Source organism: Dromaius novaehollandiae, chromosome 1 (genome assembly GCF_036370855.1).
Source record: "Dromaius novaehollandiae isolate bDroNov1 chromosome 1, bDroNov1.hap1, whole genome shotgun sequence".
Lineage (NCBI taxonomy): Eukaryota > Metazoa > Chordata > Aves > Casuariiformes > Dromaiidae > Dromaius > Dromaius novaehollandiae.
In genome coordinates this window covers 14,015,352-14,030,353 of record NC_088098.1, presented here as the reverse complement: position 1 = coordinate 14,030,353, position 15,002 = coordinate 14,015,352, and the positions used below count along the sequence as shown (strand labels likewise).

The following is a 15,002-nucleotide window of genomic DNA, read 5'->3' as shown; positions in this document are numbered from 1 at the left end:
TGATGGGCTGATTCTGGATAACACCTGGTCCTTGCAGAAACCAGCAGCAAGTCATAGCAGTAGCAGGAGCGAAAAGGGTTGTGACAGACCCTAAGTTGTAGGGGCAAGGAGCTGGACCCAAATAAGAACAGACCATTGACATTTTTCTCAAAGAAAACTCCTCTGTAGAAAATATTGGAAGCCAGTCAGTTTAGGGTAAGTTCTGAGGCAGAGCAGTTGCCTATCCTCTTGGCCAGTATTTTGGGTACAATGATGACATTGTCTAAGGTGATAAGGTCCAGGAACACTTGAAGGGGAGCAAGGAATTAAGAGCTTAATCATACTGAATGATTGTCAACATACTTAAGGCAAACCCAAAATTTGAGCTTCTTTAGGACAAAGAAGGCAAGACTAGACTGAGTGGTCTTGGGGCTTATCCGGCTAAATAGGGTCATTACATTTTCATTGTCTTGCTAAGTTCAGTACTGTGATAGGTGTTTGGATGCTCTGCCAACATGCATGAAAAGAATCTGGAAACTTAAGTGTTTGTGCAAAAGTAAGTTTCTCTGCTTCGAATCATTCTTTTGCAGCTGCTACTTTCCCCGATGGCAGGAATTCACATTGTTGGCGTTTCCGACGTGCCTCCGAGAGCAGCAGCTGCTGCTACAGCACCATTTAAGCGGGGTGCGGGCCGCAGACAAAGCACACCCGCAGCGGGCGAGCGAGCCTGCCGCTGCGCGCCGCCAGACGCCCCCGACGTAAGGCCGCGCCAAGCCGGCCGCCTCGCCCGGCCTCCCCGGAGCCGCGGGCCTGCAGGCCCCGCCCGTTCGCCCGCGGAGGCCGGGCCGGGCCGGCGGCGCCGCCGCCGTACGCGCTGACGCCGGCGCCCCGCCTCGGGCGCAGGCCGGCCAGCGGCAGACGCGGGGCGCTGTTAGCTGCCGGGGTCGCCCCGTCGCGGCCGGCCGCTCCTCCGGCGGCGGGGCGCCGCCTCCGCGGGCCATGCGGTAGCGGGCTTCGCCGGGCCGGGCTGGGGGCGGCCATGGAGCAGCCGCCGGGCGGCCGGCGGCGCCGGCTGGTTTCCTCGCTGGCGCTGGGGCCGCGCTCCTGCGAGGTCACCCTGGACGCGGAGCGGGGGCTGCTGGCCTGGCGTGACCCGCGCCCGCCGCGGCGAGGCGGCGGCGGTGGTGAGTGGGGCGGGGCGGGCCGCGGCGGGGCGGGGGGAGGGGCGCGGCGGCCGTTGGCGAGCGGCCGTTAACGCACCTGCCGCGCCGCGCGCCGGGCCCGGGCGGCTGGGGGGAGGGACGCGCCCGGCGCGGCGCGGGGGAAGCGGTAGCCAGCGCTGCCGGTCGCGCCTCCGCGTGTAAAATTCGTGCCATGCGCGGAGTTTCGCGATTGTCAGCACCGCTTAAAAGCAAGTGTTGACCGAGGGGCGCGGACTGGGGCGCGTGTGCTGACATTGGGAAGGACGCTGCTGCGGTCGGGTTTCGCAGCTGCTGGCAGCGCGCGGCTGGTGTTCGGCTCGGGTTGCCGGCTGGGTGCTTTTAGCAGCTCTCCGGCGCCCTTTTCCCTCCTGAAGGAAAGGTGGCGCGGAGGCCTGTTAGCGGCCGGGTTCAGAGTCCGGCGCGGAGGGGCGATGGAGCGGGCGTTAATGACCCGCGGGCCCCGGGAGGCCGCGTCCCGGCCGCAGCCGCGCGGTCTGCGCTGCGTTGGGGGGGGGGGGGAGGGGTGTGTGTGTGTGTGTGGGGACCGGGGGCAGAATAATGGCAAAATAACGACAAAACTGTCGCATGTGGGCGGCTGACTGTGTTGAGCGTATCAACCCATTAATCAGCTTGTGCATTTCAAAACCAAGATGAAAACTAGGCATGAGAAGCTTAGACATTACATGGGAGCGCAGTGAGTTCCGTATTTTTAAGAAAATGCAATTTAAGTATCCCATCTAAGAACGTGCTTTTGATAACAAGGAGAGGAAACCTGTCCCTGTAGTTGGACGACAAAAGCACCGCTTAGTGTAATTTACCCCTCTTGTTTCCTGGCAATGTTAGTATGTAGAAGCATAAAGCTTTTAATACTGTATTTTGGTTAATTTTAGCAGGGCATGATACACTTCTGGAACTTTAAAGTGACTTTTCTAATTACATGACTGAACTATGGTTAAAAACCACTCTCACACTGAGGTAGTATTTCAGGCATTTATTATCTTTTAAAATAAGTTATTTTTTGAAGCTCTTTGCTTACTGAAAGACCTCATATAACTTACCAAAGAAAGTTTAACTTTTGCGAGATCCTATTTTAGAAATGTTAAACACAGGCTAATGGTTTATTATGTGGTTACAAAAATTGTTTATAATTCACCATTTGAGCAACCTGAAAAGTGCTTACTTACAAAACTGCAAGTGGGAGAGAGTACTGCTGAAAGTACCTGACAAAATTGCCAGATAACTTCTGGGAACTTGTGTGCATGAAATACACAAGCTTTCTACTACGTTTCAAGTGTTATTTTATCAGATTCGCTGAATCTGTGGATTTTTAAATAGTCATGCTTTCTACTATTTATCTAGTCTTATCAACATGATATGTGAACATCTGAAAATGTTTAACGTCCTTCTTTTCACAGCAGCTGCTGTAGAGTGAGAAACTGCTGTCACCTCCATTTTGGAGGTGGAGGAACTGAGGCAGAGAAAGAAAAACTAAGTGAATGATAGAAAGGTTGGCTAAAAGTTTATCTGAAAAAGGTTGAATGTAGATATCTCCAGTCCCAGGCAAGTTCCCAGACAGTTAAATAGCCCTTGCCTTCTTATCACTTATTTCTCTTAAATATTTTCCTGTTTTTATTTGAATATCTTAATGGCTTGAGGCATTTAGAAAAAGGGGAGGGAGGGAGTGAAAGAGAAAAGGAAGACCCCAGAACACATGTAAGAACTTGATGTTGCAGTTTGTGTGACTAAAAATCAATCACGTTTTAAATAATTCTTTAAATAATTCCCTTCTAATTCTTGATAACAAAAAACATTATTGTTATTATTATCCTTCCCTTGCTCTTGTGCGCCTGCACTCTCATGTACTCTAATTCTTTTCACCAGTACTACTGAAAATTATTTTAAAATTTCAAACTTTAGTTCCCCAACTAAGTGAACTTAAGACTCCAAAGAATTAGCTTTTCAATTCTGCTGAGCTTAATATATTCTTCTGAAAAATGAGCTGTATACATCTGTAAATAAACAAATCTAGAAAAAGCTACCTGAATGTCAAATTTAAAATATGAAATTTCAAAGCCTTTTTGCAAGAGTTGCTCCCATTAGGTAAAGTAATCCTTGCTTTATAGCAAATACTGATGAACGTTGGAAAGTCTTTCTAAAAATGGCTTTGCAGAGTTACTAATTGACTGACACGTGGGCCAGACTGAGCTCAGTGGCAGCTCAGCTGTACTGTACAACAGTTCTTCAGACCCTGAAATGCTGCCACAAAATCCCACTAGCCCTGTTGCTAGTGCTGCAACTGCTTACGAATAAGTTTTCTCAGTTTATTCCCAGTTGCCCAAACTGAAAAGGAGCCTGACCTGAAAGCTGTTCCAAAGTGGATGTGCGTGGTGGTAATGATAGAAAAGAAGAGGGACACATTCTGAAGCAACACCCACCAGGTTGGAGCTTCCTGAGGTGACAAGCCTGGTTACTGAGTGTGGCTATTGTCCTGTAACATAGCTATTTACAAGACTTTAGAAAATAAGAAGCAGAATTGGAAGAGAAATAAGAGAGTGGGAGAAGAAAGAGAAATGCCCGAGTGTACTGGAGGCAAAAATACAATTTATCTAGAGAACAATACGATGATGTGTATCTTCTTAACTCCTTGATTTAATGCATGTGTTTTCTGCACTGGTGCTTTAATACCATCTCAGTTTTATGTTGTTACTGCCCTGTTGTCTGTCAGCTTTTTTGAGACCTGAGACAGTTCATTGTGTTCTTTACAAATATATAAGTAAACTTTATAATACAGAAGATGGTAAGTTAGAAGCATATAATTTAAGAGGTGTAGCTTGACCAAGATTGATATCTTTCTACCATTTAGCCTTTGACTATGTGACTGCTTTGCATTATGCTTAAAGACAATTATGCAGTATAAAAATTCTATATTTTTTGCTTAATAGGTAGTTATTACAGTGAAACAGTCTTTTTTTTAAACTGAACAACTTGGTGAGAGTTGCTTATCTTCTACATATTTATTACTGTCTGGGATTTAGGCACATGGGTAAAGATGTTTTGGTGTATATATATTATCAAGGTTTTCAGACTTTCACAGATAAGAAACTGGAGCTGTAGCAGGTTATTATAAAAGTGTTGAAATATATGACGTTCGCTATTGCATCCAAATTCAAGAACAGACAGGAAACAATAGGGACTTTGCTGTCGAGAAAAATATAATTTTGTGGAGTATGGGGAGATTCCTGTGGTTTCTCATCTTTGCACAAAAATATTAAAATATATTTTTTTAAATCCATTCTGTCAAAATGCTTTTTGTGAAGGAAAAAAAGTGTTAATTCAGCAGAATTATTTTTAATGCAGACATTGGGAGAATGCCAGCAATAACCAAATTTTAACAGGTTTGTTCAAGTCATGGTATGTTTATAAAACCTTAAATCCTTATAAAACCTTATTGTTTATTTCCCTTCCTCCTCCTGGAGCTTATTTGACAGAATCATATTTTCAAGTGCTCTCTTCAGTGTAATGAGGCTCCCACTTCCTTGAGAGACTTTTCTGTTAGACTTGTCTGAACTCAGGGAAAAACTTTGTCTTAAATTCTTCATACTTTTCTCCATTACTTTCAGCTATACACCTTTCCTTCTTAGACATGTCTTCATCTTCAGGTATTCTAAAGGATGTTCTTCTTCAACCTTGAAACACGGGTCATGAGATTTAGTTGTTAATCATCAATAGCTTATGCAAAGCTGGGCTAATCAGTTCTATTATGTCCTCCTACTGATGCCACAATCAATTTTTCTGGAGTAACCCCTTGAAAAACTTGCATGCCAAATTTGGTAGAAGATTATGTATTGTACATATGTATTTATGGGTACTTAGAAGTCTTGGCAAAGATTGTATGATGTCTAGCACTAAGAGATCACAAACACCAAATGGGCTTCTCTGTCATTTTTCTGGTTTTTAATTGTAAAATGAAAGCATGAAGGGAATGGCTAAACTAGGCACTGCTCAGTATACCTTCACTTGTTCTGTGTGCTTTTTTTTAACCCTTCTATTTCTCCCTTCAGTCTCCTCCCTCAACCTCTTCTCCAGCTTCATTCCCCCCCCCCCCCCCAAAAAAAAAAAAAAACCCAGCCACTTGAGGAAGTATGCAGCGTTCTACAGCTTGGCTGTCCAGCATCTCTTGTAACAATTCTTTGGGACTGCTGCTACCATCCCTTTACTCCAGTGACTCGTAGCCTAGTCCCGAGTCTCAGCACTAGTGCTAAGAAGGCTCTCTGCCATTCTGATGTGGATTCTAAGCAATGCTTGGTTTGAAATATTGTACAGAGACAGAGAGAGTGTGCTTGCTTGGGAACAAGGTCTGTGTAGCACCTGTAGCGTGTTGGCACATCCTTAGTCAAAGAGTATCTTGCATCAGTTGTTCCAGTTGGCAAGCTTGTATAGAAATCTGAGCCAGGTTCTTCTCTGGGCCATTCCGATGATTACACTGAGCTGGTAGGACGTGGAGGATAACAGCTCTAGAATTCATTGTTGCTTTCACTGGAAAACATATTGTTTAAATATAGATGCATACAACATTAACAAATGTGTAGTTTTTTACATACACATTTTTTTTCTTTTATGGTGAGCATGTGCATCTTACTTAGTAACTTTTTGCTCTACTATTGAAATATTCATAGTTGAGTTGAAGAGATTTAATTTGGAAATTAAAAAAAAAGCAGGAAAACAATTAATAGTTAATATGTGAAATGCAGTAGCAACTGTGTGTCTGATCTGGTGCATGATTCATTTAAAAAATTGAAAAAATTAGAAAAATTCATTGAAAAAAAAAGTTCATATATCATGCTTGGTTGTATTTTGTGAGAACATGGCCTTCAGCTGTTTGTGTGTCCCCACCCCCCAGTTTTGAATGAAATCATTTAGTTGCATGACTTTTTTTCTAATTTTTTCTAAGGATGTGAATTCTATGGAATCATGTGCTGTTTTATTATGCACCATCTTCTCTCATTCTGGTTTTTATTAGGCACAACTTTCCCTAGTGTATAGTCAGTGTAATGCAGTGTACCTTCTGATGGAAAACTTTTATTTTTTTCTTCTCTCTTAGATGAAGAGAAAGCTTAAACTTACTCTTCCTGAAGTCTGTAAAAGTAATTAATTCTCAAAGTGACTGAAAAAGAGTTCACTTGACACTTGTCTTTGTTTTTAAAAATACATTTTCTTTAAATCTGCAGCCAAGTTTTTTAATCATTCATATTTTTAAATCAGAAGATTAGGCTAATAATTAATTTAATTCTGAATGTCAGTGTATCCATGGGGCTGAGAATGAACTGAACTTCTCCACCTGCCATGATCAGAGGTGTTTTTATGGTACTGCACATTGAACTAGTACCTTTCTGAGGGGGGAATTTGGCTTGTAGGGTAAGTGGCTGGCAATGAGGAATGAACAAGGCTGAACAAATCTTGACTTTGAATCTGAATAAGTTTGCTTGTGAATTTGGGAAACGTTCTGTGGGACCTGCATGCAGACACGATGCACCAAAAAGCCTTTCTTGCACATAAAACGACGCTTCACACCTGCCAATTCCTCTTCTCACAAGGAATATCATTGTTAGCGTGCTTACCTTGTATTTGTGTGGTGTTCCTCCCCTACCCCCCAGCTTAGGAAAGCAAGTTTGGGTGGAAAGATGGTATTATGCATCTAACACAATATTGTGTTAATGTGTCAGCTTGCACTTCGAGAATGTGTGAAGACACTGTAAGCCTGTAAAGCATTGTGACCTGGAACTTCAATTTGCAATGACTGGCAGAGCCAGTGTGCTGGGAGGATTGTCACGTGCCCATTGTGTTCTGTCCAGGTTTTTTTTCTTCTGCCATGCCTCCGTTCAGCTGCTCCAGCTTTACAAGTCACTGTTCTATTTAGCATGTTGTTTGTGTTAGACATTGAACATGGTGAGACATGAAAACATTTGTCAGATGAAGTCTGAGAAATTTGAACTGTACTTCAGCATTTCTGAGCTTGAAACTCGGTCCCTTGAATTTAGGTCTCTATATTTGGAAAAAAGTGGTATTTTGCTTGGAGTTTTGCCTAGGATTCTGCTGTGTGATATGTGGTTGGGTGTATCATACTGAGACAAGTAAAATATTTAGTTTATTTGGTATGGTTTGACCTCATAGTTCAATTTTTTTCATTAAAAGTGATCAAGTAGTGCTGATGTCAGTATAGTTCTTAATAAAAGTAGGAATAAAGTATTCCATATTTTGGGAGAAACTCATAAAGGCAAACACTTGATATGCTAAAAAACTGAAAGAAATGGTTCATGCCACTTGATAATAGGGTCAGTGCTGGGGAAATAAGTGTGGGAAAAGGAATATAATCAGTATAGTATATTAACCTTGCCAGCTTCTCAAAAGAGAGGGAAGGATAGACCTTTCTGGTTATTTTTATGGGGTCAGTTTTGGCAATTATACCGCATGACAGTTGGCAAATGAGGACATTGTGTTTACTGGAGCAGGATTTTTCTGCTTTTATTGTGGATCTGTATTTGGTTTCCTGATGGGGGAACTTCTCCCTTTTTGGGGTGAGGGAGAGGGAGGGACTAAGTAGTTTGCTTGCCAATAAAACAATATATTGTATAACTTTTAAGTCAAATTGTAGGAGTCATATTTAGGTTGCTGGAAATTCTGAAGCTCTATCCAAAAACAAATACTATTACATCCAAGTTTGGTTCTTATATGCTGCAGGGAATGTTCTGAATAACATTCTTATATTTGAAATAGCTTTGCAGATTTTCAGCCCCATGCAATTACTGTATTATGGAGTGTGAGTTTTTTGACTAGCTTAAAATTGCAGAACTCTGTCAGGGCAGTGGAGTTGCTTGATGTTTGTAAAGTGTCAGGTAGTACTGAGGGGCCTTATGGCTGGCATTCATAAAAAAGAAATAGCTCAAAGACTTTCACCAAACCCTTAAGATTTGCAGAGGGAAGATGAAATCGCACTTCTTGTGTTCAGGATTTTTTTTTCCCCCTAGCACAAGTAACTCTCATGGCTTAAGATTAAAAAATATGCCTGTATTTAACTAAATCCATGTATTTAACTTTGCTTTTTTTGCTGCATCTGTGAAGAGATTAGCTGGAAGAATAGGGATTTTGTAATGATGTGTTTCTGAGAGAGGGAACATACCTGAAGAACTAGGAGCGCTTAGTAAAACTGTTGCTGGCTTCACGATCCAGGGTTGTTAATATAAGCTACGTGGTATGTATACCAAATAAATGCTTTCAGTGATACTGATTTGAAAGTATTTTTTTAATGTATTTGCGGGGTTGGACATCCATCTCTATCTGTATGATGTATAATAAAACAATATAACTTCTGTTGCCGTTCCTAGCATGCATGCTAACAAGTATCCACTACATAAAACTGTTTCCCACAATGTTCATTACAACACTGTCATTTAAATTTTGATCTAAATGTAATTTCTTACTTTCATAGCATATCTGTGAGCAATATCAAAATGTTTTATTATTAAAGTGCAATCTTTAGAAATGCAGCAAAGCTTTCTTTCATATGTGTGACGTATGGGTAGGTGGCATAGCCAATAGAAAAATAAGAACTAAAAGCAATTCTAGAAAAGAAAGGTTAAACTGCTCCCTTCTATTAGTTTTACGTTCCTTCTCTGTTCTGCGTTTTTCCCTTGGTTAAATGGATAAGTGGATAAGCATGCTGAGATGCCATAAAATAAGCAGATCTTTTCTCTGTATGTCAGGAAAGCCAGATAATTGTTACTGTCCAATATTAAAGACTTAATGTAGTCATGTATATGTATGAAATGTGTGTTTGCATGTATGTAAAACTTCTAGTGAGTTAGTCTCTGCTCTTGGATCTTTATCAAGAGATTCTGTAACTGCTGCATCTCCCAATCATGCTTTAAATATAGTAAATGCAACTATTATAAGCTGAAACTTGCTTCACAAGTAGTTAACAGCATTTGAATACAGCCATATTCCTAAAAGGGTGTAGTCATAAATAAAGTCAGTGTAAAGCTGGGAGACTGCTAAGCATTTCTTTAAATTTAAGCTTAAAAAGTCTTGGAGGATAAAATCCCTAAAGGAATATGCATTGAGTAAAATAGTAAAACACTTGTACAGGAAAAAGACAGGCTTATTTAGTCTGCTGACTGACAATAGACTGTACCGTTATGTAACAACTAAGTATGGCTGTTGACTAAAACTAGTAAATTGGAATGGGAAAAACAATTTGAACTAGTAACAAATGAATTGTATTCATCAGTGTGAAAAGATCATGAAAAAATCTTGCTTATTTTACATTCCTCACCAGCACCGTGGTACTTTTGCAGTGATGAGAAAGATGAAATGTAGGATAGAACCCAGTAACAAAAGTATCACTGTTTGTATTTAATGTATATCTAATATAACAATACTGTGTATATACATGTGCTAACTTGTATGTAAATACCTGGCATGTGTTTTCAGTTTCACTTCCTTTTTTGAAAGAAGGTGAACAGACTATTTAAGGTGGAAATGAAGAAACTTTGAAATCAGTAGTGAAAATGGGGGGGGAGAGCTCTGTTTGAGAAGGGTTGAGAAGACAGAGTGTGAGGGACCATGAAGGGAAAAATTGAGGATGGAGGAAATTCTTTCATAATATAAGAGCAAGAGGCCTTTGATTCTGAAAAACAATAGTTTAAGTTGACTCAAGGGAAATACTTCTAACAGTACCTTATCATAATGTCTAGAATTAGGTTTAAAAGCTTAGTAGGACTTACGGATTTATATGAATGCTTTTTCTTCATAAGCCAGCTACATACTTGGGAATAACAAATAGCTTCTGTAGTCACTCTGCCACTAGATTTACTTGCACCTCCTTTGAAAAAGCTTGTGCTATTCGCTATCAAATATCTGGATTAAGGGGCACTGAAGGGGCAATATTCTTATTCCAAAATCGGTGTTCCTGGATTTTGGCTTCATGCAAAAAAGTTCTCATACTCACGATATTTAGCTTTCTCAGAAATCACAGACATGTTAAACAGTAATCAAGTAGTGTGTAGGTGGTTATAGATAATGTGCTTTGAGTAAAGGCAAAAGAAAATTGGAAATATTCAGCAAATTTCTTTTTATGCTCTTGGTTGTGCTTAATAAACAGCTGCTCTAATTGCATGTCTATATTATGTTATGTGTAGAAATAAACATTCTGATGCTATTAAGATATTAATGTGTAGGATCTTGTGTTCATACAGAAAGCTGTTTTGTACCAACATCTGAGATAATTGCTGTAGAAGAAACTGATCTTAACAAGAAACAGCGTAATAGTGGCAAATGGCAAAAAATGGCAAAACTGCATGCTTTCACAGGTAAGGCAGTTACAGTTTCAGGATGCTTGTGCTAATTACTTTGTGCTAATTATTTTTGTGGGGACTTGCATGCAAAAGGAATCTTTAGAAATAGTGTTATTTTTTTAAGAGAACGGATGTGTAAAAAAAAAATCAGTTTACTATTTAAAGCTTTTTAGTTTAAGAAGAAAAAAGAAACCCTTGCTTTTAGAACACATGCTGTGTTTGATTATATAATTACGTGCTAGCCTGTCTCTGTATTTCTGCTGATAAATGAATCTAGAGTAGGTTAATTATTTTTCTATTGTTTAACTAGAAAATCAGAAAAGAGAGACTGGAAAAATGAGTTCCTTTACTATCCCTATCCATCAGAATACATATGTGTGACTGTTCTTTGTGTTGTTGACTGCATTCTTACAAAAAAAGTGCCAAAAAATATTGTTCTTGTTGTTTTTGTGGAAAAAGTGGTGACCTTCTGTGCTGCAAAGCTGGGAAAAAATGAATGCTCTCATGCCAAAGGTTTAGGCTGTAGAGTACTTTTTTCAGATTTGGTCCTTCCAGTTAAGATGACTGGTGATGCTTCGGATGAAAAAGAAAGAGTTCTTCTTGTCTCATCAGCCTCGTTGTTAAGAGGGATTTGGAATTTTCTTTTGCGTTCTCAAATTTCAGCATCATGAAGCTAAATTCACCCAGGTCTGTAGGTTATGTGGGAGCTGATGCAGGGGCTTGGCTTATCCTCCTAAGCTCATGGTCTTGTATATTACATAGACATTACAGATTTTATTAAATATGGTTAAAGAAATGTGAGCTCAGTTAGCTTTTGCGTACCTCTGTCTATGATCGGTTTAAGGATGATGGATCATATTTCATTTAAAATGAAATGTTTATGTATTTGCTGTATGGTTAAAGATGAAGCAAGTGTTTTCATTTATGTTTTAATTTTTGTTATTTACAGTGTGTCCTGTTCACACTCTGAATGCTTCTGTCGTTTGCAGAAATGTGTAGTGGGGGTTAACTACCACCCCTCCCCCACAAAATCATTTTGAAATGCATTTGTCAATTGACAGAAAATAGAGGAAATATAGCATTCTCATTCTCCTCCTCTTTTTTCTTTTTAAATAGTGTATTACGTGAAAAAAGCCCAAAATCACCGCTGGCGGTGCAGCGATGTGACATTTTGGTGTGTTGATGAGCAGTTGTGTAACCAGTGGATACAGGCACTGAAAGAATTACTTGAATTGCAGAGTAAGTTTGACTAAGTTACTAAAATTTACAGTGTAATTTTCCAGGCATGTACATCAGTTAAGATTGTTTTATCTGCTTTTTTGAACTCTTAAGACCAACTTATGCTCAAAAGGTATGGAAGCTGGGAGTTGGTGTCTCATTCTTGCTGCCACTATTTTGCACTTGTATAATTTTCAACCTGTACTAAGTGAGTGTTTTACTGCAATCAGGGCTATAGGTTTCTTGTACCTTTTTATCAGAGGTAGATTACTCTCACAAAATAAGGACACACTGGAAGCTTAGCAGGGGTTTTAATGGATTTTAGCTTTGAAGGAAGTAAAGAGCAGATGTAAGCTCAGAGATTTGAGGTCCTCTAGAGATTGAAGGATTGCAGCATTTGTAAGATAAGTGCACAGCTTTCTGTGTGTCTGCATCCCTTGTCCCGTCTTTCCTGCCAGTAGTATGCCTTATGTAATAAATGTTCCCATTATCCACTTTTGGGACTCTCATCTGCTTCTTGGAAGGCTAAAAGGAGTTTTGCAGGAGTTCTTCCTGGAAGAAATACCCTGACATATGTTAGGGAAGAGCGGAAGCAGGGCAGCTCCACAAGGGAAGGCGAGCTGAGGGTGAGGACAGCGCAGGCGGTGCCCTTGCCGATCAAGGTGCAGTCCCACTGTATCTGAGCAGGGCAGGCAGAGCAGGCATGTTGATAGCAAAAGGTCATGCTGAAAGCCCAGACAAGGTAAAGTAATCGAGTCCAGAGAGGCCAGTCAGGAGCAGCTGGAGACAGGACTAGAGACAAGCTACCTACAGCAGGTCTGAGGCCCATCCAAGAGGCAGGGCCAGAAACAGGACTGGAGGCAGATACACCTACAGCATAGCTCAGGCAAGGACTGAAGCCCAGGCCTAATCTTAAATGGAGCCCCCAGACCTATGGGCAGCATGTGCATGGATGGAGGTCCCATCTGGCACTGGTCAGGGTAATTAAGGCCTATCAGTGCACTTGGGTCCCTGTCAACAATACATATGTAACTTCATAAATTAGAAAGGCATAATGCAATGTTTTTTCCTCTTGTTCACATTTATAGTTAAAAGTGAAATCAGATTTAAGATTGAACTTTTTTTCTGTGGGTGTTTTGTGCAGAAGCTAATACAATACTGATACTGGAAGGGCCTCTAGATGCAAGCCAGATACAGTTATTTAACAAAACATGTTCTGCTGTACAGGCATTGGAAGCATATATCTTAACAATATTTTCCTTTGTATACACTATACATGTAGCTGGCTTCCAGTAGAATCTTCGACCACATCCTTTTCCGAATGCAATTAAAAAAGAGAGGAAAAAACGCAATCTTGATCCTGTGCACTCATTTGCTGCATATGAGAGAAATGTGGCTTAGCCAGCAGTAGCTGTGACTGGGGGGCGGGGGGACCCCACACATCTAACCGTTCCTGATGATTACATGTCTTTGTAAGCTTAAAACAAAATAACATCAATCTCAGTTTGAGTGCAGATGTTCATTCCAGTAATAAACTTTCGGAAAAGGTGACAGGTGCTCTTGGAAAAGGAGGGTGGTGTTCGGATGTATGGCAGCCTTAAACCATTCAAACTGTAGCATGAGTGGATTTCCTGTACAGGTGTGCTGATCTAAACTCTGTATTTTTTTCTTTTAAAATAATAATTTAGAATGCTATCTGAGGAGATGCATATCTTACAGCACATCTTTCTGTTCCGCACGAAAAAGGAGGGTCTTTAAGTGTAGCAAATATTCATACTGACAAACAGTTGAAATGGTAATATTAATATTTGTTTTTATTGACACCGCTGATGGAAATCCATAACTGTTTGAATAAAGTTGATAGTAATATCAAAGGTCTTTTCTTAGAGGGGGGAGGAGAAGGAGATTAGATGCATAGGGCAGGCTGTTGCTGTACATGATGTAGTTCTGTGAGGTATTTTTATTGCTGCTTTATCACATGAAGGAACTGTGTTTAACCCCTGTTACAAAAGCAGGAACTATCGCTTAAATACATTTATTTAAAAGTGTGCCTCAACCACAAGTGCCTTTCCTTTGCTGCCTTTGCTTTGTCTTTTGTTTTATATGCCTGTGATACTAATTTTATCTAGTGGAAAAGCACTGTGACAATAATATGCATAAGAATGTGAAAATAGCCACATCAAGTTGGACCAAAGGTCCATATTGGCAAATATCCTGCGTCTGGTGGTGAGTGGCAGCTTAGGAAAGAGCATGTGAAGGCTGCAGTGATGCTTCCCCTGGCACAATAGTCCAGCTCCCAGAAATCTGTCTTAAAGACTCCCTGAGCCTGAGATTGATTCAGAATGATTTTTATCCTGCAAGTTGAGTTTGCTTGTTTTGGTGGAGTTTGGGGTCTTTTGTATTTGTGTGTGGGTTTTTTTTTTGGGTGGGGGGGGGGCGTTGGTTGGTTGGTTTTGGGGCTGATCTAACTTGTAGAGCTGCAACATTGGGAGGTAGAATTCCACACTTCAGTGATGTATTATATGCTTGTTCTTTGTTTTTAAATTTTCTATCTGATGATGATATTTGATTCGTGCGGTTCTGCTGCTATTTGATGCCTCTGGTTCTGCTTGTGTGAGAGAATAAGTAATCAGCATTACTGATTCTGAATTTCGCTTGCCTATTCACTCAATGCTGAGTATACTCAGTACAATAAACAGTTTAGATGAAGCAGGTTTCTATAACTCTTTAATAAGGAGTTACAGAGTTATATAAAGAGTTTCTATAACTCTTTATTAAAAAGAGTTATAGAGTTATAAGAGTTAGTAAAGATTGTAAAAAAAAATTGTGTGCTGTGTTCACTTCAGTGTTTTGTTTTGTCCGGTCAGGTGTCAGGTTTGTTTTTGTATAGCTTGTTAAATTTTTTTGTGTGTGTACAGAAGCAGTATATTGCAATTTTTTTTCCCTTTGGCAGAAGCTAGACCAAAGCAGTTGCTTGTGTATATTAATCCATATGGAGGAAAACGACAAGGGAAGAGAATTTATGAACAGAAAGTTGCTCCACTATTCAGTCTGGCTTCTATCTCCACTGATGTTTTTGGTGAGTAATGAGCATTCTAGTTTCTTAATAAATATGATATGAATTCTTTGAAACATCTCCACATAGCTTAAGTTGTTTCTGTTATTTAGCTTTATTAGAGAGAGAGAGAGAGAGAGAGAGAGAGAGAATGACTTCTAATTAAAGCATGGGTAGCCAGAAAAATGAAGATGATGC

The 15,002-nt window shown here is 40.4% G+C and overlaps 1 protein-coding gene across 1 annotated transcript in view; it reads left to right on the top strand.

The window, feature by feature from the left end:
* The first annotated feature begins 811 nt into the window (after positions 1 to 811).
* Positions 812 to 15,002, top strand: part of CERK (ceramide kinase) — a 48,363-nt gene continuing 34,172 nt past the window's right edge. The window contains exons 1-4 of the mRNA XM_064506132.1: positions 812 to 1,163; positions 10,433 to 10,546; positions 11,648 to 11,770; positions 14,703 to 14,828. Of these exons, the coding sequence (XP_064362202.1) occupies positions 1,019 to 1,163; positions 10,433 to 10,546; positions 11,648 to 11,770; positions 14,703 to 14,828 (508 nt within the window). The 5' untranslated portion in view covers positions 812 to 1,018. The remainder of the gene's footprint in view (positions 1,164 to 10,432; positions 10,547 to 11,647; positions 11,771 to 14,702; positions 14,829 to 15,002) is intronic.